General features: G+C 53.1%; 5 protein-coding genes across 5 annotated transcripts; 2 read left to right on the top strand and 3 right to left on the bottom strand.

Annotated features, from left to right (window-relative positions):
• Nucleotides 1–9,256: 9,256 nt before the first annotated feature.
• Nucleotides 9,257–9,713, top strand: B0I36DRAFT_337591 (uncharacterized protein; the record flags this gene model as incomplete). The annotated part of the gene is made up of 1 exon (XM_046155686.1): nt 9,257–9,713. The coding sequence occupies exon 1, from the start codon at nt 9,448–9,450 to the stop codon at nt 9,709–9,711; it is 264 nt and encodes an 87-aa protein (XP_046006027.1). The 5' UTR covers nt 9,257–9,447.
• Nucleotides 9,714–9,910: 197 nt separating this feature from the next.
• Nucleotides 9,911–12,146, bottom strand: B0I36DRAFT_425625 (cytochrome P450 ClCP1). The gene is made up of 5 exons (XM_046162343.1): nt 11,847–12,146; nt 10,990–11,784; nt 10,610–10,924; nt 10,358–10,524; nt 9,911–10,270 (listed from the first exon to the last, which is right to left on the bottom strand). Exons 1-5 carry the CDS (start codon nt 11,901–11,903, stop codon nt 10,114–10,116), a joined length of 1,491 nt encoding a protein of 496 aa, XP_046006026.1. The 5' UTR covers nt 11,904–12,146; the 3' UTR covers nt 9,911–10,113.
• A 190-nt stretch (nt 12,147–12,336) lies between these two features.
• On the top strand, nt 12,337–13,879 carry B0I36DRAFT_355196 (HAD-like domain-containing protein; the record flags this gene model as incomplete). The annotated part of the gene is made up of 2 exons (XM_046157415.1): nt 12,337–12,508; nt 13,182–13,879. 2 exons carry the CDS (start codon nt 12,337–12,339, stop codon nt 13,877–13,879), a joined length of 870 nt encoding a protein of 289 aa, XP_046006025.1.
• Nucleotides 13,880–13,920: 41 nt separating this feature from the next.
• B0I36DRAFT_254090 (uncharacterized protein) lies at nt 13,921–14,822 on the bottom strand (the record flags this gene model as incomplete). The annotated part of the gene is made up of 3 exons (XM_046150798.1): nt 13,921–14,007; nt 14,089–14,406; nt 14,508–14,822. 3 exons carry the CDS (start codon nt 14,820–14,822, stop codon nt 13,921–13,923), a joined length of 720 nt encoding a protein of 239 aa, XP_046006024.1.
• A 2,537-nt stretch (nt 14,823–17,359) lies between these two features.
• B0I36DRAFT_396777 (uncharacterized protein) lies at nt 17,360–25,377 on the bottom strand (the record flags this gene model as incomplete). Its single annotated transcript, XM_046161561.1, has 16 exons — nt 17,360–18,877; nt 19,031–19,766; nt 19,861–19,904; nt 19,981–20,629; nt 20,671–20,751; nt 21,026–21,511; nt 21,557–21,871; nt 22,058–22,166; nt 22,241–22,605; nt 22,664–23,029; nt 23,110–23,465; nt 23,733–23,900; nt 23,989–24,454; nt 24,512–24,833; nt 25,243–25,280; nt 25,321–25,377. The coding sequence occupies 16 exons, from the start codon at nt 25,375–25,377 to the stop codon at nt 17,694–17,696; spliced, it is 5,742 nt and encodes a 1,913-aa protein (XP_046006023.1). The 3' UTR covers nt 17,360–17,693.
• Nucleotides 25,378–25,596: the final 219 nt, after the last annotated feature.

Raw genomic sequence — 25,596 nt, 5'->3', positions numbered from 1 at the left:
TAGCTCCGAACCCTTGAAAGTAGAAGGGGGCCCGTTAGCGAGTTTATGAGTTTACGAGTTTACGAGTTTGCCAAGAAAGCAGGAACTCCGGGATACGAGATACCCTGAACCCCCGAATAATGAGCGACTCCAACTTCCGCAACGACTAACCCAAGCAGTGCGGTCTCCACCGTACTGCGGAATACCTCCGGGAGATGTTTTCTAACGTAGAGTTCCCTTGGAAAACCAGACAGGCAGCACTGAGACGGAGGTTTGAGATGAATTCAGCCTGAGCCAAAGAGTCAAGGGCTAGCTGTGAGTTGCAACCGAAATACTGCACACTGCCGGGGTCAATGCAACAGGCTGCGCCGCAGGCAGCACTGTTGAAGGAACGACTCGGGCAAATCCTACGTAATGACATGGTGCATCTCAAGGGCTAGACTGCGGGACAGCTCGAGGGCCAAGCAACACGACTATTCGATGGATGAAAGACCGTCAAGCCAGAACTGAGCAGCACGAAATGTGGAATGAGCTTAGTGAAGCCAACTTCCGCTACTTTAATTAGTGCCATAGAATGTTTTGAATTCGCCTGCATCAAATAGGGATTATAGAAGCCGAAATCAAATATTTGAATTTATGAGTTTTAATTGAAAATATTATCAAACACGTCCGAGTAGGAAGACCCATCATCAAAACCAAAAACATTAAAATCTATGTTTTTCACTATAACGTAATCCACAAGTGGGTGAGCCACACAAGTGGATGAGCCACTTTCCCACCATTTTCAATACATGACCTTTATCTCCTTATTTCTCTACCTACAATCATGGGACGACAATCAAATGAAAGCGATTTGATTCTAGCATTAAGAGCGCTTCAATCGAACCCAGAATTAAGCGTACGAAAGGCTGCAGAGATCTATAAAGTATCCCGCGCGACCCTCCAACGACGACAACACGGCCGACCTCCGCAACGCGATATCCGACCACCCTGCCAGAAATTGACCTCGTACGAAGAGGACAGCATCGTACGATATATAATCGACCTAGATTCGCGATCGTTTCCGCCGCGGATGAGTGGTGTTCGAGAAATGGCGGATCGACTCCTCCGCGAACGCGACGCGCCACGCGTTGGAACGAACTGGACCGCAAACTTCGTACGACGACGACCTGAGCTCCGTACGCGTTTTAATCGAAGAATCGACTATCAGAGAGTCCTCTGCGAAGATCCGGACGCGTATCGCGCGTGGTTTTCCCTTGTACGAAACGTAATCGCGAAATACGGAATCCACGATGACGATATCTACAACTTCGACGAGACCGGGTTCGCAATGGGCAAAATCTCTGCAGAAACAGTCGTTACAACCTCCGATCGACGCGGAAGGCCTAGAGCCGTATAACAAGGCAACCAGGAATGGGTTACAGCTATCCAGTGTATTGGGTCGTCCGGCAATTCGATCCCGCCGTACATCATCTTCGCAGGCAAGGTCCACCTCGACTCCTGGACGTCCGACAGCCCTCTACCGCCCGACTGGGTAATCGCACTCTCTGAAAATGGGTGGACGACGAACGAGCGAGGTCTAGAATGGGCGAAACACTTCGATTTCCATACAAAGAGTCGTACGAAGGGTGCTTTCCGGCTCCTGATCCTCGACGGCCACGAGAGCCACCACTCGGTCGATTTCGAGCTGTACTGCAAGGACCAGAACATAATTACGCTCTGTATGCCTGCTCATTCGTCGCATAAGCTCCAGCCTCTCGATGTTGGGTGCTTTGGACCTCTAAAACGGGCGTACGGAAAAGAAATCGAAGGTCTAATACGGGCGCATATACCTACGTATCGAAGGAAGACTTCCTCCCAGCCTTCCAGAAGGCGTACAGCGCTGCGATTACGGAAAAGAACATCCAGGCAGGCTTCAGAGCGACTGGCCTAGTACCCTACGATCCGGAATACGTCATTTCACAGCTAGATGCAAAGCCTCATACGCCAACTCCGCCAGGTTCTGCAGGCCTGCCGCCACCCTGGGTCTCGAAGACGCCGAATAACCCGATCGAGGCGGAATCACAGACTGAATACATTAAGAACCGCATCGTACGACATCAGGGTAGCTCTCCTTCTTCGATAATTGCAAGCTTGCGGCAGCTAAATAAAGGATTCTCGATGATGGTGCACGAGCAGACCCTTACGCGCCATGAACTCGTCGAACTTCGAGATGCAAATGACCGCCTCAGCCGCCGTCGCCGTACGAAGAGAAAGCAATTACAGAAAGGAGGGTCCCTTACGATTGAACAGGCAAAGGACTTGAAGGACCAAATAGATGCGACGCAGCAGTTACAGGCAGAAACGAGTCAAAATAGTAGTCGCGCGAGGAGGACAGAGACGCGCGCGCGACGCTGTGGCGTCTGCGGGGAGCCCGGTCATAATGCTCGTACATGTCAGAAAGTTGAGTCTACCTCTGGAGAAGAGGATTCTGAATAGTTTCAATTGATTTGAGGCGTTGTGGTTGAATTGACTTATACATTGTCGTACGAGTGCCTTTAAAGTTGGCGGGTCACTTGTATTGGCGGGTCACTTGTGGATTACGTTACCTGATACTTCTGCTGAAAAGTTGACTTAGATTTGAGGCAGCGACGTAGGTAACTACGGTCGATGTCGTGCTTTCTGGCGGCCGCTGCAACAGGTATACCGTCCTTAACGTCGTCCAACGCGCGTAGAGCGCGCAATTGCACGTCTTTTGGGACTATGACGATAGCCTCACTTCTGGGGGTTGTAATGGTCTAGGCTGGGGCGCGTCACGACAGAGATGATCAGGTTTATATGGGAAATTGTATGGTGGGGGGATGCGTCGCGTCGCGACGCGACCCCTGGTCACGATGGGGGGTGGTCACCAGGGGGTCGGCAGACTTACCTAGTCATCAAGATGAAGATGAAAATGAGCAGTGCCGCTGGCGTGCCGGCAGCACAATCAACTCCGCTCACCACCGCCGCCGGCAAGGCACAGACCTCCGGTGGCAGTGTTCAACAGGGCAATGCGCCCCCTGTTGTGGCCTTTCCTCCGATGCCCCGCTCGTGGCAGCACCCCGTTCGAACCGGGACGACGTTGACCTGCTCGAAGCTTTCAAGGGCAAGGTGTCGATTCGCAGCTTCATGCCTTTCGGCGCCAGTGCCGTACCTCCCACGAACTTCAAGGTGGAGACCAGGGTTCCCACAGGGCTTGTGTTGGTTCCTCCGCGCGTCAAGCTCCCCAAGCACGCCTCCAAGAGCATGGCCGAGCCGGGCCACTCGCACTCCTTCTCGCTCTATACGAAGCCGTCCAGCTTGTCCTGGATGTCGACCAATCAACGAGCTGAATTCATGCACGACATAAACAAGCGCCCGCCCGTGGTTGCGACGCTTGGTGAGGCTGAACCGCAGAGCATGCCCCCGGGTGCAGCCTACGTCATCAGCGCAACCTGCCAGGGAGTACCCGGTCGGATGTTGCCAACCTGATCGTCACGGATCCAGCGGTCATCATCCCTGCTCTGCAAACGACGCAGAATTATGCCCTGCTGTCCGAAGAGATGATTCTGCATATTGCCTCGAAATTTGTTCTGGCGACACGGTTTGATCTCGTCGGTGAGAAAACAACCTCGTTTGCCGCACTGCAGCTCGCTGTGAGAGACGTCATCGCGGGCAACGTGGAGGATCTGTGCTATCGCGATCGTCGCCGCAGTGGGCTCAAGTTCAAGAGACTCTGGGCTTAGCACCGACCCATCGTCAGCTTCGCCTTGCAGCTCAGAGGATCCTCGAAGCCGGCGGCCGTCAACAGAAGCTCGGGAAGACATGGACAGCTAAATTCTTGAAACGACATCGATCTCTGAAGACCCTACAAGGCAAGAGGACCGACGTCAAGCGCGTCAAGGGCGTCAGACCTGGCAAACTGAAGGCTCTGTATGATGCAATGGACGGGCCCTTCATCCGACCGATCAGGGCCCAACATCGTTGGAACTTCGACGAGACTGGCATTATGGAAGGCGTCGGTCGCAACGGGAAGCATATTGGATCTTCTACAACAGCTACTGGTCAGAAAGCTCGATGGACCGTTGTCAAGGGCTCTCACAATCGAACTTGGATCACAATCATCGAAGCGATTAGTGCCGAGGGCAATTTCATCCCTCCGGTGGTCATCTTCAAGGGGAAAACTGTCCAAGAGCAATGGTTTCCTGACAATCTTGAACCGTTCAAGACTTGGGACTTTGATGCCTCGAAGAACGGCTGGACTTGCAACGACATCGGTCACGAATGGCTAACGAGGCATTTCAACCCTTTGACTGACCCCAAGAACAAAGACTGGCGTCTACTGGTTATGGACGGGCATGATAGTCATGTAACTGATGATTTCATTACGTTCTGCGCTATCAACAGGATCTACTTGGCTTTGTTGCCTGCTCACTCGAGTCATGTAACCCAACCTCTTGATGTGGCAGTTTTTTCCCCTCTCAAGACGGCCTACAGGTCATTCCTTGACGACTGGGGCCATGAGGACTTCGGATCAGCTGTCAGCAAGCAAAGATTCCTGTCTTGTTACGAACAGGCTCGGTTGAAGGCTTTCAATCATCGAAACATCGTGTCGGGTTGGCGAGCTACTGGATTGTGGCCTGTGGATCTACAGAAAGCTCTCGACAGCCCTTGGGTCATGAATGAGGTCCCCAAGCAGTCTGAACCTTCGCCTGTGAAGACCGCAGATGAGCCAAAAGGCCCCTCTTTACTACTGACACTGAAGGCTGGCTTTGACGTCAGATTACAGATGGATAGCTTCAAGTCTAACGGGGGACCAACGACCAGGCTCCAAAGATTGGTCATCAGGAAAGCAGCCAAAGCAATCGACATCAAGAACGTCGAGATAGCTGATCCCAAGCATCAGAAGAGACTACTCGAGATCCAAGTAGAAGATCTGAAGCCCAAGAAACGTCGAAAGGTTGACACGAGCATTGGGGAGCGATTTGTCAAGACGGCACAGATTCACGCGGTCAGGCAGCTTGCTGAGTTGACAGGAATCCATGAAATTGAAAAGGAAGGGGCCGGAGTACTTGATCTTTCTGAAACATACATTAATTCAGTGCTAAATTAGGTAGGGTGGTGTGGAACAGCGAGCTTCCGTCATGTACTGCTGTCGCAAATGTGATGTCGGTTGGGGGCGGTATCGGTTGGGGGCGGATGCGGCTCCCAATAGGCGCACGGGTACCCGTGCGTATAATATTACACGGGTACCCGTGCAGATTCTGCTTACAGCTTAGCGTGTCTTAATTTCCGCCGACATCGCAATCCTGGATCCATATCCGGGGTGCACCCATATCAGCAGAAAAGGTCTGTCTTGACCTTCGCTGGTGATCTCAGGTGCTGTCAGCATACAATACTTTACGCGCTACAAAGCGCGCTGAGGTGCTTTCGTGTATTTCTTTTATTACCATTACTAGCCTCAGATTTGTCTCCCGATGGCAGCTACTAGTAGTACCCACCATTCATTTCCCGATGACAGTCTCCCTCCGGAAGGCACCTACGAGTCCCGAGATACCTTATTTAAAGCTATCAACGAGTGGGCGTACACAAGAGGCTACGCCTTTGTTACGAAAAGGTCAACAAAGGAAAAGACAGGCAGGCTCTCAGTCGTATATGCATGTGATCGATCATGTCGCGACTACGCCTCTGGAAGACCGCGCCAGCGAAAAACATCTACGCGAAGTACCAACTGTCCGTTCTCTGTACTAGCAAAAGAGTCACGAGACAGCGGCACATGGACAATACGACACCGACCCGACCCGCAGTTTGCCCAACACAACCACGAGCCAAGTTTACACCCATCCGCCCATCCTAAGCATCGCGCACTCGATACGGAAACGATCACTCGTCTATCTAGCCTCGCAAATGCTGGCGTCGCACCTAAGGAGATTCGAACGTACATACACCAAAACACGAGTTCGATTGCAACGCAGCAAGATATCTACAACCGAATCGCGGACAGTAGGCGCGAGATGTACGAAGGGCAGAGCACGATCAATGCCCTAGCTAACCGGCTTGACCATGAAGGTTTCTGGAGCCGTTTACAACTTGATTCGGAGAACCGCGTAAAGGCTGTGCTTTTCGCCCATCCAGAGTCGCTAAGCTATCTTCAAGCTTATCCGGATGTTTTAATCCTCGACTGTACCTACAAAACGAACAAATACGGAATGCCGCTCCTAGATATAATCGGAGTAGACGCTTCTCAACGATCCTTCTGTATCGCATTCGCATTTCTTAGTGGAGAAAGCGAGGAAGATTTCGTTTGGGCTCTAGAGCGCCTCCGGTCACTCTACGAAATTAGCAAATCCCGCCTACCTTCAGTTATTCTTACCGATCGATGTCTTGCTTGTATCAACGCAATCGCAGTATGCTTTCCTTCTGCTGCTTCATTGCTATGCCTTTGGCATGCGAACAAAGCCGTCCTTCGATACTGTCAGCCTTCATTCGCTATCCAGCTACAACTCCAGGACTCCGAAGCCGACAAATCTGCGAGACTGAAGGAGTGGCATGACTTTTACCAGCACTGGCACCAAATTATTCGTTCTCCCACCGAGGCAATATTCGACATCCGTATGTCGACATTTGAACAACGCTATATTACAACGCATGTACGGGACGTGGCCTACATTAAAGAGACATGGCTTGACCTGTATAAGGAAAAGCTTGTAAAGGCCTGGGTTGACAGCTACCCTCATTTCGGTAATGTTGTTACTTCGCGCGTCGAAGGTGTCCATGCACTTCTTAAAAGTCATCTGAAAACGTCGACACTCGATTTGTTTGAGGCCTGGAGGGCTATTAAGCATGCGCTAATAAACCAACTTGGGGAGCTGAGGTCCAACCAGGCAAAACAGCAGATTCGGTCTCCGATCGAACTTTCCGGTCCACTTTATGGTGTAGTACGGGGTTGGGTATCACACGAGGCTCTTCGAAAGGTTGAAGAGCAGCGGAAGCTTCTCCAGACGAGCAGTCCGCTACAACGCTGTACAGGCATATTCTCTCGGTCGCAAGGCCTACCATGCGTTCACAAACTTGAGGCTTTGTTGTCCGAAGGAAAAGCCCTTTATCTAGGAGACTTCCATTCGCATTGGCACCTAATCCGGAGCGGCGCGAAACCTTTTCTCCAAGAGCCTCGCCAACGTATTGATATGACTAGTACCAACACTTCTTTACCGCGATCAAGTAACCGAAGGGAGCCTAGCGGCTTTGAAGCTGTTGAAGTCGCGGCTAAGCGAAAGGGACCTTCAACCTGTACTAGATGTCACCGTCTAGGTCATTCAAGGACGTCTCGATTATGCCCCCTAAAGTACGCAGAGCTACAACTTCGAGTAGAGGCGGCATCGCAACAGCTACGAATAACACCAGAGCCGCCGGCCGACACGTCGATACCTGAAGCTACGATTGAATTATCGACGTGCAGACCTCAACATGAGTCGCCAATTCCCGAACTTCTTAATAACTCGTCGGCCCAAGAAGGGATTACGGAACAGATCTTAGAAGAGATCGAAGCTCGGCTCTCAGAAAACGACCAGCCCTTACGACGAGCTAAAGAACCCGTCTCAGAGTACGCCGAAGAACACCAGCAAGCTCCGGAGCAGCCTTTAAAATACAGTGACCCAAAAGCGATTTACCAAAGATACGTCGCTACGCGAGAGATCTGGAAGAAGTCCCTACTCCCGGGTACCTATGCGAGCAACCAGATGTACCGGCAGGCAATGGGTTTACCATTACGGTATAGTAAAGCGCAGTACGATTGGTGCTTAGACCATAAGCAAATGACGAGGCGTTGCTTAACGCGAGAGGGTGAACGGGCCTGGACAAGGGAAGAAATGATGGCATATTTGGACTGGGATCGGTCTGAGACGGAGCGAATCGATGCTCAGGTTGCCCAGGAGTCGACAAGCGGTCTAGCTAATCGAAGAGGTATGGGTGATGTGTGGAGGAGGGCGGCACAGGACTGTGAGGAGCAGCAAGTTCTTCACCGGGATGATGATGAGTGTATTATAGTTAAAGGTTAAGTCAAATACGTTATACGTGTAAGGCAACGCACATACTGTGATCGGAGGTCAAACAGCACCTGAGGTCACTAGCGAAGGTCAAGACAGACCTTTTCTGCTGATATGGGTGCACCCCGGATATGGATCCAGGATTGCGATGTCGGCGGAAATTAAGACACGCTAAGCTGTAAGCAGAATCTGCACGGGTACCCGTGTAATATTATACGCACGGGTACCCGTGCGCCTATTGGGAGCCGGCAACACACCCCTGGTTACATAAGCACTCTCATTATGTCAGCACGAGCAAGGGTGGATATGTTGGGTCGCAACATATCCAGACAGATCCAAGGATATGCTGGATCGCAACATATCCAGGCATATCCATGGAAATACGATGAAGGACAAAGGATATAAGGAAGCGATGGATCTCCTAGACAGACAGTCATTACCTTTGTACTTCAGCGATCAATCTAAGTATCATTCTCACACATCACTTGAACCAGTCACTCAATTGACGAGAGTGGTATCTCTTCCAAGAGACACGGCAACACCCAGAGAGAACGACATTCGACAGGAAGTGATATTGCGTTGGCTTTACCTACCGGCAGAACAGCAACCCACCGAAGCCCGACCAGACGGTTGACCCCGGAGGTCGGATCGTGACACCTCGTAACTTAGCAAACAACGTGCTAGCTTATTATGCCTAGGGAAGTCGAGCCATCGAACTGGTTCGCTATACTCGAAAGCCGTAATGTCTGTAGCTAGCATACGCTGCTAAAGGGCAGTCTGAAGAGTGGTCTGGCTCCAGGCAAAAAGCGAAGGGTTATAGTGTTTCTACAGTACTACCTGCTAAAGGCGCATAAAGGTATTTGAGCCCTCCCCATAGATAAGAGGTATATTAACATCTAATATGCCTAGCAGACAGTAAGCTTGATCTTCGATTCTACGAGTGATCCTCTTCGATGCCTAAGACAGACGGTATACCGTTGGGTACTCGAAGACGTTACCCGATGTTAGAACACCGGTTCCGATACCTGTGATGCTAGACAGCTGAGCCTCCAGGTCGTGTTTATTAGCGAAGTATTTCCAGCCTGCATCATAGAAAAAACGATCTGGGGCGCAAGAAGTTCCTACAACGTCCATCCGCGAGTGAACCATCGGGAATGTGCCAAGTTTGGAGCGTCGTCGACTCGATCCGGCTGAGGCAGATGTGCACAGTCCTCAAGGGAATTTTATGGTTGGGGCGTGCTTTATATGTGTTTTTCACATAACTAAGGTCTGGATCATGTTGCTCGCATCACGATAAACAAGACGACACTTTCAAAACACGCAGCAAGAAGGAACGAGCTGATGTTTGTGGCGTAGACTTCAGCAGCTGAGGTCTGCAAGTCTTGCCATCCCTAGCTAGGGCTACTGCCCAATCTCGTGCTCGCGAATGCGTGCAAGATGCATCGCCCTAGTCGGTTGCAGCTTAGTGCTCATTGTACCATGCATGCAGTCTTCAGCTGCTTTGGCGGTGTCAGCCAGCCACACACAACGCATTGGGTCTCCACCGCTCGCAGTGCAGCTTGCTAGCGCGGGAAAACGCAACGAGAGTCGGCTGCCGCAGTCTCTCCATACAAAGAGACCATCGTGCGACTGCCGAGCCCGGGGGCTCGCCCTGAACGAACGTGTCAGAAACAAACTGTCGTTACCATAGGCCACTGACAAAAACCCAAAGAACAACCGAATCGTCACACAGTTGGGGAGACCGAAAATTCGGTAAAGTCGGGACATGTCAAGCTAATCAGCGAATATCAGCAGATTTGCTTCCTGGAGTCAGATTGCGATGCCGCAACAATGCATACGTCGACGTCAATTCACGCTCTCGGACCTGACGATAACGTAGTGCACCAAAGCTACAGCCGTCAGGGAATCAGTATTGTTAAGACCGTCTGTGCCGTGCTGTGTACGACGAAGGGAAAATTCGAGGGCATTACGCCAGACGTTAGATTGTGCTCCGGAATTGCCTCGGGAACGGCAGTATATAAAAGTGTGCCCAGATCATATGCCAGAGACTTCTGTAATCTCAAAGTGTCAAACCTCAATGCTACCACTACCACTAATCTTGTCGCGGCGTCAAGTGCGCATAAAGCGGGGGCTTTTCCCAAAAGTTGAAGTTCTTCTGCTTCAGCCATCCTTCACTTCGGTCCGATATCTTGAGGTCGAAGCTGTGCAGCACCCTGGCAAGGATTGTACGCATTTCCACATACGCAAGGCTATCAGTACACAATCAATTAGTCACGACGTTCAGAAGGTACAAGGACACTTGTCCACGTGTATAGAAGCAGACTAGGAACACTCACTTCCGTCCAATGCAGTTGCGGGGCCCGACATGGAATGGCTGCAGGACTTCCCTGACGTCGTCGGTAAATTCTTCGTCCCCTAGAAAGCGCTCTGGTCGGTACTCGAATGGCTTCTTGAAGTACTTTGTGCTGTGGTACATTGCCCAGTGGTGGATGGAAACGTTGGTCTTGGTCAAAAGTTTAGTCACGCCTACGGACCATCACAAGGCTGCTTCGGACGACCAGATGCTTTGGGATGGAATGACGACTTACTCCTTCTGGTACAAATGTGTCACAGACAGTGGCACCGCCTGCAGGCACGTCTCTCGGGATGCCAGACGCAACAGGTGGGTAGCACCTTAACGCTTCATTTAGACAGGCGAGCATGTACGGCAGGTCGTTGACGCTGTTGAAATTGATGTCGTCCTCAGACTTGAAGACGGATCTGACCTCGTCAGTTGCTTTTTTCAAAGCTATGGGATCTTTCATCAGATAGTAGGTGACACCAGCGAGAACGGTAGCTGTAGTCTCGCTGCCCGCGATGATGAGAATGCCGGCATTGGCAGCTAGCTTTTCTTCTGAAATACCCTTTGTGCCATGATTGATTAGTTCGAAAACGTCTTTCCGAGGCTATATTACGAGGTTCAACTTACCCACTCATCTTTGCGTGCAACCAGCCCGTTGATCAGGTCCGGTCGCTCGTTGCCCACCGCCATGCGGCGCCTGATCTTGGCCACGGCCATGTCTTCATGGGCTACCATATCCTTGCTCACTGACTTGGGCACGCACCACAGCAAGAAATCTCGCACTTTTGGGAAAGAACCCAAAGACTGGATGATCGTGCCGGCGCGAGCCATGGTAAAGATAAGCTCGACCCAAGGATGTGTCGTCGAGTTCTCGAGGCAGCCGAACGGCTCACCGAATGCTAGGTCGCCAATGATGTCAAAGGTCGTCCAGTTGTACCACGCGCAGACATCAAGCTCTGTCTCGCCGTTTCTGCAATTCTCGTGGAGCCTTTGGATCAGGAGGTCGATGTACTTGGTGATGAGCGGCTGCTGCTCCCGCATGCCCTTGTCGCTGAAGCCGTTGGCCAGTGTCCGCCGCAGCATGCTGTGCTCCTCGCGGTCCGCGTTAATGATGTGCACGGGCTGCTCCTTGATCGGCCTGCTGAACCAATCAGACTTTGGGAAGTCGCTCTGCCCTTTGGTGCGGTGACCCTGGATGTCTTGCCACGATGACACTGTTGAAAAGGCGAGCTCGTTTGGCCCAATACGGACAATGTCGCCGTACTTTTCATGCAGCCCGAGCATATCGAACGGAAGTGTACCACGGGTCGAATGGAAGATGTACCCAAAACGCGTGGCTCGCATGTAGAGCGGGCCTGGGAAGCGGCTCAGCGGGTGCAGCCAGATGTTGTAGATCACGCTGGCCGCCACATAGACGTTGACCTAGCTGTAGTCAGCTGTGACGATCTCCGTTAGTGGCAATGAAGCTGAGTCTGGCCTCTTACCGAGACGGCGACCATGAGCGCGCTCACGCCGAAGCTAGGCATGGTGAGAAATCCCATGCTTCCCGATATTGAGTTCCACGATATCAGATCTGTGTGTTGTTGAACAGTCTCTGATGTTGCTTGCACTGCCTGTGACGGGCTCCGAGTTCAAGATCACAGCTTTTAGACTGACTTCCTGTGTGCCACCGGGAAGGACTTGGCGTAACTTATATGGCGGTGAGAAAAATTCCGGGGGAGGAGCGCAGCAGGCCTGTTGAGACGTCGTATCCTGTACACGAAAACGAGGCAGCAATACCAGACCCCTGAAAAGGGGTTTCATAAGGGGACTTATGCGGAGCAATATGGTCCTCCCTCCGCAAGGACCAGGGCGACGATCTCGTGGTTAATAGCATTCTGCCGCGAGTCATTGGTCGAGCGTGTTCGTACACACTAGCTCGGATTAGCACAAGACTGATTGGCTCGCATCCATTTACACTTTTACGCTAATGCAATGACGGCTGGTTTGCTGGCATTGTCGGTGTGGGCCAGAACGGGTTTTGCCGGCGTATCTACGGAGTACACAAAGACCCGACAGGCGCTTGTGATCAAGCGTCGTGAAGCAGCAACTGGAGCAGGGCGACAAAGACTCACATCAGTGTGGTGGTGTGCGGGTCGCAGCCCAGGTATGGTGACCATGCTGTCTACGCGTAGCTTCTTGGCCCCAGTCGCAGTAATGTCTGATTCTGCAGGACAGAAGGAGCGTCAGCAATCTAGGCACGGTCATGCAGGGGGTCCTGTAAATGAAGAACCATGAATGATCCAATTGCGAGCCTTACACCAGTTGCTCTTTAGCCCTCGACGAATATGAACCACACTTCGGGTTAGAGATCACCGACTCATCCAAATCGTGGCGGTCTTAGCCCAAGTACGGACCAAATGTACGCATGCGAGATGCAGTGTTTCCTCCCAATAACAGTATCGCCGAGAACGTGCGGTCATCGAGTCGGGGGCCCAAGAGACTCACGTGTTCAATTGCCATAGTGATTCAAAGGATGAGTTATCCAAGATTATAGAGAACACAAATCATGTGTGCGCATGCACATGGATCGTAAAAGTACTGCACATAACGTTGATGTGAAGATTACTGATGGCACTGTGTCAAAAATGGGGGAACACACTGACGTCAGCATAGACTCAATTGCCGCACGACTACTTCACCTCAATAGCAGGCACCTCACTAGCCAATCTACAACTCTCAACCGCTCCACCTCAAACAATAACAAAAGACTGCGAAAATGTCGCCATCCGCATCCTTTGACGTAATAGGCACATGCTTCGACTTTTCCGGTCCCATAGCCGCCGCCATTCGCGAACGCTTGGGAGATAAGGTCCCCACCGCCAAGAGCGATCCGACGACTTTGTTCTTCTCCTGGTTCTACGCCGCCCAGCGCGACTTCACATACATCTCTCTTGCGGGATCGTACAAGCCGATCGCCGAGGCCTTGCGGCTGACTCTGCGGCGCGCGTGCCTGATCGTGGCAGAGGACAACGACAGCGCCGCCAGAGAAGCCGTAAGCGAGGCGGATGTACAGGCCATCATGGCAGCTTTCAAGGGCAACATGAAGCCCCGGGAAGGACTAAAGGAGTGCTTCGATGGGCTGCGGGACGCTGGCTGGGATGTGTACGCCGTGACAAATGGCGGAGTCGAGACGTCGCATGGCTATTATCGCAATGCCAACATCGACCTTGACCGGGACCATTTGTTGTCTTGCGATGACCTCAAAGTTGCGAAACCCGATGTCAGAGTGTACCAGCGCGCGCAAGACCATCTAGACAAGCAGGGACTTGGGGACGAAAGAGCCACACGCAGTGGTCAAAGGTGGTTTGTAGCGGCACACGCATGGGAGCTAATCGCTGCACGAGCTGCAGGATTCAAGACGGCATATCTGGACTTTGAGGAGCACGATCCTGTCACTGAGGTGTTTGGAGAGTTTGATCTTTATGCTACCAGCATGGTGGAGTTGCTGCAGAAGATGAAGGTTCTGAAGAAGTAGCCCGAGCTTATACTCTTGCGCCATGCTTGAGGCGAGGCTCCCTAGCTATTTATTCTAAACGGCCGCCTTAAAGATACGTTGACGAATATTTTGCCAGTTGCTCTTCCTGTGGCTAACTTTTCATATGCCTGCAAATTGGGAGAATTTGTTAAGACTGGGAGGATCTGAATCATGCGGATCGTAACAACGTCTTTACCCACCTCAAGTACTTCCTCCATGGAATATACCGAATCAGTGACCATCTCCTTAATCCACCCTTTCTCTACCCATGTCGCCGCCTCGGTTGCAGACTTGCCAGACGGGTAGCTGAATACGGGTGTGAACGCTCGAGGAGTTCCACCTAGAAAGACTGGCAGCCAGTTGTCGAGCTTAAACCTCCCGAAGGGGCCTGCTTCGATGTCCAGATACTTGCCGCCTAGGTCAAGATAGCTAGGAGAATGTGTGTAGAGCTGTCTATCGCCGACCAGGTCGAAAATGGCATCGAACTGTTTTCCATCGTCGGAGTCAAGCACAGTCGATGCCAAATACTAATACAAATTGTCGCCGTGTTCCTTGTAGTCGATGACCTGGATACGAGACACGCCCGATTAGCATATCCTGTGGGAAATCTCCCCCGAGCGCCACTCACCTCGTCCGCGCCCAGCCTTCGGACCAAATCTTCATTCTTCCCTGAACAGATCGCCGTGATATGGACGCCAAGGCCGGCGAGCACTTGTGTCAAGACATATCCCACTCCACCACTGGCTCCATTGACGAGAGGGCGCTGTTCTTTACGCAACTGTGCGGCCTGCACGAGCACAGCGCTCGTCTGTCCAGCAACACCGAGGAGTCCAGCTGCTGCCGGACCATCTCGCACTCCCCGAGGTACCTCGGCGACAGCATGGGCCGGAAGAACCACGAAATCAACAAGCACACCTTGGCCCTTCCAGGTGCCGAGCGACATGGGAAGGGTACCGGCGACAATCATGCCCTCACGGATGGTGTTCTCGGTGCTGCCAGACTTCTGTGTTTGGGCGATTGGTCCGACTTGAACTACCTGGCCGACAAAGTCCATGGCCGGGATAAAATTTCGTCTGAACGGCACGCTCATGCCCATCATCTTGATGTCGCCAGGGTTGAGGGCCGCATAGGTGATCTTGGCCATGATGTCTCCCGTGCTGGGAGGGGATGGGAGGGGCCAGTTGGTCTTCAGCTGGAGAGTATCCCGCGGTGAACCAGCCTTTGAGCCGACCCAGGCTCTCATTGTGAGCGGTATGGTAGACATGGAGTTGGTGGTCTTGGCGAGTAAGAAAGTCGATCTCTGCGGTATTGTTCTCGTTCTTTCGCGTCAAAGGAGGAGTTTGGCTGCGGGATCTGGGAGTCTTTATACAAGTTTGTCCTCGACGCAGGGCATACCACTAATGCAAATAGACTGTCCACTGCTGACATCATTTCGCGCAGCGGCCAGCTATAGAGAGTATTAGCAATGCTCTTGCAGATACGTTCTATTGCTAGCTCCACTCGCCCAATGCGGAAATTTCTCCCGCATAATTGGAGTGCTGCTGGGCTCGGGCAAGCTAATAAAGCTGGAAATTGTGTTAGCTTGGTGCGGGAGTCAGTTTGTCCCCACTTGCTAAGAAACGCAGACGGTGAGTCTTGACAACATGTCCTTATGCCCAAGTGGTTGCTGATCAAAAGTTTGACAGGAAGTATAACTAGGATGGGGCCACAGGCTGGTTAGTGAGAGAACCTTGAGTATGACTTTGTTCCGTTCTTCTTTCGCGAAGCTCGTGTAATTACTCATACCTTGAGCCCATAACTTCATAGGCAGCTACCAACATACCCCGCCGCCCAGAGTGATTTCTCCAAGTAGTACTTCGTGCTTGCGTGAATAAGACAGTGGCTCATCCCACGATGTATGGTGTCCGACCTGATTTGTCCGTAGCCGTCTCTGTAAAGGCAGTAACCAGAATTCCGGTGGGCAGAGCCATGTCGAGTATGCGACGATGATGTTACAAAGAGTTCTACTATGCAGGAATATGCGTGCGCGGGTTTTGTATGGACTTATAACGCGGGATCTGTCACTGTTCCTGTTTGGAGCCGACCCGCCCAGCATGTTCGCCGTCGTCCGTGCCGATTAAAATGTCGGTGCTTCTGACAAGGCAATATTCGGACAGAGACGTGCCTGAAACAATCGATGAACGGCTTTGCGTCTACTGTCCGGAGCTGACCCACGGCATGATTCTCTCGTTTGTCTCTGCAGCGGGAGTTGGTAACGAAACGGACACCAGTGGCGTACGATTTGCAATCTACTCCCGTTGGAGAGTATCGTCGAGATCGCGCGAATAGTGACTTATCTTCAGCCCTTATTCCAAGGTATACCCTGCGCTGCTCATGCTGTCTACTATGCGGCAACTCGGAGAGCTTAGCTATTGTTGCCAGGAGTCGGCGTTCGTATGTCCTCACAGTATTCGGGCACCTGTTACTTCCTCTCGCTGTTAGACAGCGGTATCAGACTAACGGGCGGTATCACCTCTACGTATAGCGATATCGGCCTCTTACGTACTGCTTTAAATAGATCTGTAAAAGAGGCTATTATAGACACGAGCACGACGCGCCGTATATAGAGGAGTATTAATATATATGCCCTAGGCTAAGGAGGGTTATAACGCTAGTTTAAGACCCGATCCTCGGCGCCGTTTCGCTTAATAATGTCACACGTGGGCCTGGAGACTCCAGGGCCGACGTCAGGATCAGGACTACGGGACCCAGTATGCAGTAAGGCGGGATATTCCCGTAAGCGGGCCGACCTTAATCCGGGGTCTGACCGGACAGGGTCCGGGGCCTGACTGGAGGTTCTCCAACGTTTGGGAGGATGCGACTCCAACTGTAAATGTGGCAGCCCAAGGATTGCGTGGCGAGGCCTTTTCGTGGGCGCTCCGCGCCCTCTCCGCCCTCCTTCCTCTATATAGAGGGTAACCCTTAGGAAGGAGATTCCAGTGAGGAAGGAAGGGTAAGGATTAGTCTCTATCTTCATCCTGTCTATACGGTTACTCTAGGTATTGGTCCTGTACCTGAATACGACTTGTCTGTATCTGTCCATTCTTCACGAGGGTGTTCCGGCCTTGATCCGACCTCGTTCCGTTGTGACTCTGGGAGCTCTCCCTTCTGCCGTCTGCCTGACCGGTTGGGCCGCCGCCTGGGTAGCTTGTGACACTGACCTTAAATGCCTAGTATACTAGAGGGGCGGGACTAACCGTTTCCGAATATAACGGTCCCTACCTCCGTATCCGATATAGTGGCCTATATCTAAAAATAACTATATTCTACCGCTATAGCGCTTATAGCGTAGGGAACTACCCCTAGCTTACGTATACAGTATAGCGTAAGAGCCATTATCGGCGTAGGAGACGTCGTACTAGGATATACTACTCGGGAGGCGACCCCGCACTAACAGCGAATCCAGGCACTAGCTAAGAGGTAGCGTAATACCTTCGTTAGCGATGATTAGAGGAGGTCCAGGCTTGGAGACTGCTAGTACAGTGTAGCGTTGATAACACTCCCTAGAAGTACTACAGTAGGTCCTGCCTCGGCCATCACTGAGCACCTACCGGATTCGTTCGGTCTGCTGGTCACGCTGGCCGCTGATGTGGTTAAATGGGCTTGATGTATTTAGGCCAGCTCCCTCTCAGGACTCATAGCGCCGACGGGACCTGAATGCTGCTAGAGAGTCCATGAACATGATAGCGATCATCACTACTTGCGAGGCTGTTTACAGTACCTGTCCGTCGCACGTAGTTTCACTCCTATTATTCCTCCATCTTGCTAGCCCTGCTCAACAAGCACCAGTGCACTCGTACACCCGCCTGTCGGTGGATCGGCTGTACTCCGAGGTGCAGACCTTGGAAGCCGCTGGGGCTTTGGTGCAGGTGCCGACCTGCCGGCCCGAGTCTTGGTCCAACACTGCGTAGTCGCCTAACCCATTGCGCTTATAGCGCAGCTTCGCACCACACAACAGCTCGCCCTTCAGTTCCTGATCGGACCAGGGGTAGTCCAGTTTCATCCTCGTGATGTAGCCGAAGAAGTCACCTCGCACTTCACAGTTGGACCAATCAGACACTTTGATCGCAGACGGGTACCTACCCCCAGTGGAAAGGCTGACAAACTCCGTGGAGATGAGGTAGAAGGTGGGCGGTGGCGGAGCAGGCTCGCTGAAATCTGGAGGGGTGCCCGTGGGCAGCTGGCCGCAGTAGTAGCTACCGGTGCAGAGCCGGCCGCACCGGGTCGATCTTTCGGCGGCATCACAAGTCGGCTGGGCCGGCCCCGGCTGCCACGTGATGGGCCCGGGCATGGGGATACCGCCGATGTCACCGCCCGTGGCCGGTCCTTCGGGGGGGCTGCCTGCTCCAGGCGACCACTGTGGGAGGTCGTCGAGTCTTGCCGGCAAGCGAGGGCAAACAAGCAGGTCCTTGAACTTCAGCGTTTCCCAACCTTTAAGCAGGCATTTGTCGAAGACCTGACCGTTCCATATAAAGGGCACCCAGGGTTTCTCCTTGTCGAGGTCTTTGTCGGGTATGTTCTGGTAGAGATGTTTCCAGGGCCCGTCTTTGATGAAGAGGGTGCGCGTCAGGGCCTGGACAAGCTTTTTGACGTTTGCGGGCTTCTCAAGGTCAGTCTTCCAAGCCGATGGCAACCCGCGAAGATAGGCGACGAGGCCCGCGACTTTCGGCGCTGCGAGTGAAGTTCCTGAACTGAACAAGTACGGGTCCCCAAACGGAACGCGGACCTCCTCGCCTGGCGCCCAGGTAATGCGGTAGATGTTGCCGTCACGGAAGCGCTCACTATCCCTTAACAGCCTCCCGTTCCCGTCTGTGGCTCCGACCACAAAGGTGGAGCGCGCCAGGTCCGTTTGACCCATCAGCCGCACTGGCGACGATTGATCGCAGTTTGTGCGTTGGTTGAGGCGCTTGTGCAATATGTTCCCGTTGCCGGAGGATGCGACGATGACTCCACCTGCATCTATGATGGCACGAATGATATTTTCTGGGTTCAGCGGAAAGATGGGCCAAATGCTCGCATTAGTCAGGTACTAAACGTATTGTCTGTTTTGGATGAACGCAGGGGCGCCGAGTAGACCTTTCGGGCGTGCATAGAAGGGGAATCGTTACTTACCAAGAGAATTCATCTGAGCAGGGTCGAAACTACCCGCATAAATCTTTGTGGAAAAATTGATGACCGCTTTACCTTGCTTGTTGATTCCGTCTCCCCGTTTGCCCAGTATGTCGTCCAGAACAAGCGTCAAAGCGTGGATCTGGCGCTCGATCAGGCTTTTCCCGGCCATGTTTCCCAGTTGCACCGGCACTAGGCTTGCGCGATGAGCGACGCCAAGGTTTTTGCCGACCGCGAGAGCCGCGACCATCGTGCCATGACTGCAACTTCTTGAATCCCCATCTCCATAGGTGGGCAACAGTATTGTCGGCTTGATATCCGCTCCTTCGAACTCTTTAATATACGTGGCGAAGCATTCCTCAACCACGTAGATATATTGTCCCAGGCCGGCCATGTTGTCGAAGTAGTATTTGTGCAGTAGATTATCGAAAGACGCCCCGGAATTTGTGGTAAACCGGGTGTCGGTGGCCCAGTCATTCGCTCGAAACGGCGCAGAAATCTGCGAGATGGACCAGTCGTTAGACTCGCGGTCTCCTCTCTTAAGCAGAGAGGGAGTCTCTGGCTCTGTCATGTGCAGATCGACATTCTTTCGCCGACTCGAGTCGACCTCGGTAAACGCAGCATCGTGATCGTGCTCAGTCTCGTTCGTCGTCCTTGACCCTGCTAACTCTGCTATAGAGCTGTCTTCACCTGGGGTCAGACTCGCTTGGTTGTAGCTGGGGTCGTAAATCACCGAAACCTAGCCACGATTAGTTAGCCATGCAACCTTTGGCCAACAACCGTGCCTTGCGATGCACGTGTAATCATGACTTGGGCGTGGAATAGTGACTTACCGCCTTCATCTGTTGGATCTTGGCCTGAAGAGGCACCGGAAGATCTGTAATGTGCCAGAACACAGTCTTTTGGCGCTGTGGTCTGCACTCGTGACGCCACGGTCCGCGACTGTGCCTGACCCAGCTTCAGCAAGCGATCCGCCAGTTTCTGGTTGAGGGGAGTGGCATTATCGAAAGTCTTCTGAATGAGAAAGACGGTGTTCCTCGCGCACTCCCAGGTCTGGGCGATTCTTGCATCGTCGTTCCATGACAGCTCGTCGTCCTCGTTGGCTCTCTGATGGAGGTCCACAAACGTCTCTTCGTAGTGAGGGATCGTTATCGATTGCTCCTCGGCTTTGCCGACTTCTGCTGGTTGTCCGCCTCCAGTGCTCGACGCTGCCGGACCTCCCGCTGTCGCTGTCGCTGTCGCTGTCGCTGTCGCTGTCGCTGTCGCTGTCGCTGTCGCTGTCGCTGTCGCTGTCGCTGTCGCTGTCGCTGTCGCCGCTCGCGGAAATCCCGCCGGCTCGGTCCTCTTGTCAATGCGGCAGGACGCGTCGTCTGTCTCTGTCGACTCGTCATAGTCGCTTACAGCACACCCACGGACTGTCGTGCAGGTTTCCGTTGTGCGCGACGACGTCGTTACCGCCGTGCTCCCCCTGTCCTCGAGGTCATACTCCGTTCTGGTAGAGCACAGAGATGCCGTCTTGGTCTCGCAGCGCTGCGGCTTGTCTGGTATCCCTGTGGGCTTCGATCCTGGCCCAATTCTGTTTCGAGTGAGCATTTGGTCGGACTGTGGCAACAGGAGACGCGTCTGCAAGGAGGAAAACTCACGTGATTCTTGGCCAAGGTGGCAAGCGTCCCTTCCATCGCCAGCCTGGTGGAAGCGGAATCAAGTCGGGAGGCGGCCCTCCTCTATGATGCGTTATTGTTAGACTCTTTCTCCCAACTGCGACCATCTCAAATTGGTCGACCCGGAGATGTGTATGGGCGCTGAGAGGCGCCAAGTCTTAATGTCACAGTGGTTTCGCGTGAGCTTGGAAGGACTTACGGGCCGATGATTCCTTCGGGGATCTTCTATCTCCAACCTTTGATGTCGGTGTTTCCTAGACGTATGCATGACTGGTTGAAGATGGCGGTCAGACACGTTGTGGTGGACCGATTTCCGTGTGAGTAGAGATATGCTTACAAAGAAGAACCAGAAGTCGCACGGAAGGACGGCGAAACCCCCATCATCGTCATCCTCGTCGTCATCGTCGTCGTCGTCATCGTCGCCCTCACCGTCATCACCGCCATTACCTCCGTCCTGGTCGCCATTGCCATCGGGCTGATTGGTGACAGGCTCAAAGGCTGCTGGGATCTTGTACCAATCCGTCCAGGTTGGCATTGGCCCCGTCAGTGTCGGCGCTGGTGGCAGAGGAATACCGTCGCCCGTAGACGTTGGGATGTTTGTCGGTGGACCTGTACCTTCCCATTTCTCTGGAGGGCCTTTGGTAATCTGCGGCCACGGAGGGAGAATCACCGTCCTCGTGGAGGTCTTGGTTACACCGTTGCTCACCCAGCTCACTGGTACAGGAACTGGGGCAAGTGTGACGCTGGGATACGGCTGGACCACTGCCCTGGTGCCGGCACTAGAACTGATGATGACATTGTAGAACGGGACTTCCGAGATGGTCTACGGCGATGGCCTGATGGTAATCGTGGTTTTAGTAGAGCCGACCTGCAGCGACGTCGTGTATGGCGGGATGGAGACGGTTTCGGGAGCGGGCAAGGGGCTTGGGGGAAGCACAATCGTGCAAGGGGCTGTACATCCCATGGAATGCTGGGTATACACCTCAGGCCCAATGTAGACAACGTTGCCGCGGTCTCCCGTGCCAGTGCCTCCAGCCAAGTCGACCGCCCAGTCGGTTGCGCCGCCAAAGTTCAGGCTCTTGTATTGTTTGATGCGACGATCCTTGGTCCTGTCGTTCATGTAGCCAACCCATTCGACGTCATTGTATATGATGATATCCGAGTCGGAGCCGCCGTCGTACAGCTCTCAAAATGGCTCGTCGCCTTTTCTGATGTCGTCGATCTCGCCATTGGCAAGGTAGCCGCCAGTATTTGTGCATTTGCCTTTCTGGGCAGGCGAGTCGCTTCGAGTCCCCAGATACTTGCACGTGGGTCCCGAGCAATTTGGGTCGGCCATCTTGAAGCTACGGCCGTAGCTGGTTATGCCTACTACGACCTTATGCGCCGGAGCACCGGCCCTGGTGATCATAGTGAGCGCGTCCAAGGTCTCTGTGATGTTGACGTGAGATCTCAGGCAGTCACCGTTGTCACAACCAGGACTGCGAACGATATCGAGGTTAGCCACACGAAACCCAGAGCGTTATCTGTGAAGGGAGTCCTTGAGGCGTCTTACCTTGTCCACTTGCTGCCTACGTCCCATCGGCCATGAAAGTCGTAGGTCATGTACACGATGTAGTCCACAATCTTGGAAGTTCCGGATATCAAGAAGTGTCGAAGGTACCAGTAAGACGCTGGAGCCGCTATAGCGAGAGACTTGTCTAGCGGCAAGCCATTCCGGATAAGTGTTAGGAACCTCAAGTAGTTTGCACCGTCTTCGGCCGTTCCCATGTCAGATCCGTCAATGTCGTAAGCTCCGGGATACTCCCAGTCAAAGTCTACGCCATCAAGGTTGTTCTCGACGACGAACTTGATGATATTATCTGCAAGGGTCTGTCGATTGAGTGGCTTGACACCTTGACGTAGGATGTGCGAGGTTCCCTTGTAATATGTCAGTAAGTTACTGTCAGACTATAAAGATGAGGCTTCTACGACTCACTGGCTCGTTGGAAGACGCCCAGCCCCCAAAGGAGATGATCCTCTTCTTGTCCCTGATGCCAAGGAATTTCTGCCACTGTTCCTGTACATCAGGATCCAGATCCACGCTAGGCACGAATTTGTTGCTGATATCGCCGAACGCGAAATGGATGTGCGTGATTGGACTCTTGATATCCGTCACGTCCATGTGCAGACATCTTCGTTCCCGGTTCCAGCTTTCAAAGTAGCCGATGCGGATAAATTCCGTCGGTGCCACATCGTTATTGGTGATCTTGATTTTGCCACAGTTAGAAATGCAGCCATTCGTGTTAGGCCGGGCTGTTCCGGGGGTGTTGTCGATGCTAGTGTCGGTACAAAATTCTTCAGTCTGTGATGAATGATAAGCAATGGACAAGTCAGCGCTGAGGTCTTTGCGAAGTGTTAGATCTTCACTAGATAAGCACTTACGAGTCCGCAGTAGCCCCATCCTGAGCAGCACACATTGAGTGGACACGGATTCAAATCAGCCATCTCAGTCTGGGGGTCCGCTGGTCTGACCGTGCCCTTGACTTGGGGACCACAGGTGACGTCCTCAAGCTGTGCAGGCATCGGAGGCCTGCCGGCGCTGACACAGATCTTTTGATCCCTGAAGAGCCTACCGCACCCATGCCAGCCCCAGGTTCTGCCGACGTTCATCTTCTGAATCTCTGCCTCGCTGAGATAGAATCTGTCTGCGATCAGCCAGCAGCCATCGTCGGGCTGGATCTCGTAGACGGCACAATCTCCGTTGGCCTGTGGCTGTGGGCGCAGGTCGGGTTTCTTCCCTAGTGAGCAGCACATTGGCTATTTCGGCATGAGCTTGTTGCAGATCTTGTCGTCACCGCCGTTCCACTCGACGAGCTTCTTGACCGGGATGTTACAGCGTGTGGCGATTGCCGCGCAGAGGTCATTAGGCTCGATGATGGTGTATTTGCATTCGAAATCGTCATCCTCGGCCATGGCTACCAGCACTTTCTCGTTAGAACGTGGTCTTGTGTAAATCTTGGTTCATTCAAGGCCTGTGGCAAGTACACCAGGAAGTAGGGACTTACTTGTGAGGCCGGCTGCGGCGTTTCCTTCGGAGCAGCAAAGCTCTTCCCCCGCGACCATGTTGCCACAATAGGTAGCGTCGATGTTGTTGTACTCGTAGAGAGCGCTGAGCGAAATGCCGCATTTCTCTTCGGCGATTGACCAACAGCTGTCGCCAAAGCCGACCATGGCTACTCGACATGTACCATCACTTCTCGTCCGCTGGCGTGGCTTCTGAACTTCCTGCTGGTTGAGGAAGCGCCGGGGATGGCTTCTCACAATGACAAGAGCTGTTGCTAGCCATGGAAGATGACGAGTTGAATCCTCCGCCAATGGTAGATTCAGCTGTGAGCGGGACCGCTGAAATGAGGCTGATCGACTGGTCCCTCAAAATGTCACCGTGTTCCAGGCGATCGACACAGTCGCCGTCAGCCCAACCCTTGACTATATCGTGGACTGCGTCCAGGTCGCCTTCAGCATCTGAGACGAGCCCAAAGACATGTGTCGCTGACCGGGAGCCCGTTGGTCCGCAGATCTGGGTGATTTGGCGGGACGGCCCAGCGCCTAATGCTGCATCGCCGCGGCTCATGCGATCGATATAGTCGCCAAGAAGCGCAATCGAGGACGAGCGATGAATCTCGCCACCGGCATAGAGTCCGACGACCGCCTTGCCGGACTTGGCGAAAGTGGCTCGCAACCTGTTGTTGGGGTCGCGGGTAACCAGGGCTTGGAGCTTGTGGACCGCCTCGACGACTTAGTTGACAGACGGCGGCGAGGAGGGCGTGCGGTCATTCCATCCGACCTCGACATCCACAGTCGACTTTACGACGTCAGCCCCACTGAGTGCAGGTTCGCCGTATGCGCTAGGATCGAATCGCAGATCGGAAGTAGACGCCGTACAGGCCTTGAGCAAAGTCTGTCTGTCGGGGGAGTCGACCGGAAAGCGCAGCATAGTCTCAAAGACAACCGTGTTATCACAATTGTCTAGCTCATCGAGGCTAAAGACTCGGGACCAGGAGAAGCTTGTCGGGCCGGCATCGGAACACGAAGCTGGGCAGCGATTTTCGGATAGCTTCTCTGGGTGAAAGTATGTGGGGAAGTGGGCACGCTCGTTCTTGACAGAACTTTAGGCAGAACAAAGAGTGTAGTAGATGAAGAGGATCCCCGAAGTGTATCGGATCAGGCTCATGCCTGGCTTCATCATGGCTGGAAAGTCAGACTTGTTGGACGTCGTGTCCTGTGAAGCAAGCTAGTGGATGGGACTTAAGCAGCTCCCATGACAGGCGACCAGAGTGAGGGCGATCTGACCTACCCTTATATGTAACATGGTTAACAGGCCACTTCGACCAAATACTAAAGTTCCGTAAGTATCTTTCAATCATGCTAGGCCGCCTATGTGCCGCTCGAGAATCGGCAAAACTTGGCATCTGACTTGGATCTAGCTGGCCGCGAAGGCCGAAATGCTGTTTCTCCGCGGCGAACAAGGATAAAATCCGCCAGATCCGGCTCCGAGAACAGCGTATACACACTTACAATGTATAGACGACCGCATCTCGGGAAATCACGGTGTGCTATCGCGGAGAGTCAATCTAGATGTCCTTGCATGCATACCACACAGTGCATGGGCAGCTCGGTCAGGTCAGCAGCTGGCGGACAGGGGCTTGTCATTTTGAGGATCCTTCCTACAGTCAGAACTCCAAAAGGGCGCCTGTCCCTGTCCCTAATGACTAAGCGGCGTATGACCTTGCATCGCTCCCTGGCAATCGCTGCCCCTGTTTCCTGCATGTCACGTTCAATTGCAGGGCAGTTGGAACTGTGGTCTCGGACCACTCAATCAGTCCACGCCCCTCGGTCAAGGAACAGTACAGAAGCACATACTCGATCCAG

Source organism: Microdochium trichocladiopsis, assembly GCF_020744255.1.
Source record: "Microdochium trichocladiopsis strain MPI-CAGE-CH-0230 chromosome Unknown B0I36scaffold_12, whole genome shotgun sequence".
In the NCBI taxonomy this organism is placed as follows: Eukaryota; Fungi; Ascomycota; class Sordariomycetes; order Xylariales; family Microdochiaceae; genus Microdochium; species Microdochium trichocladiopsis.
This window is presented reverse-complemented; position numbering and strand designations above follow the sequence as displayed.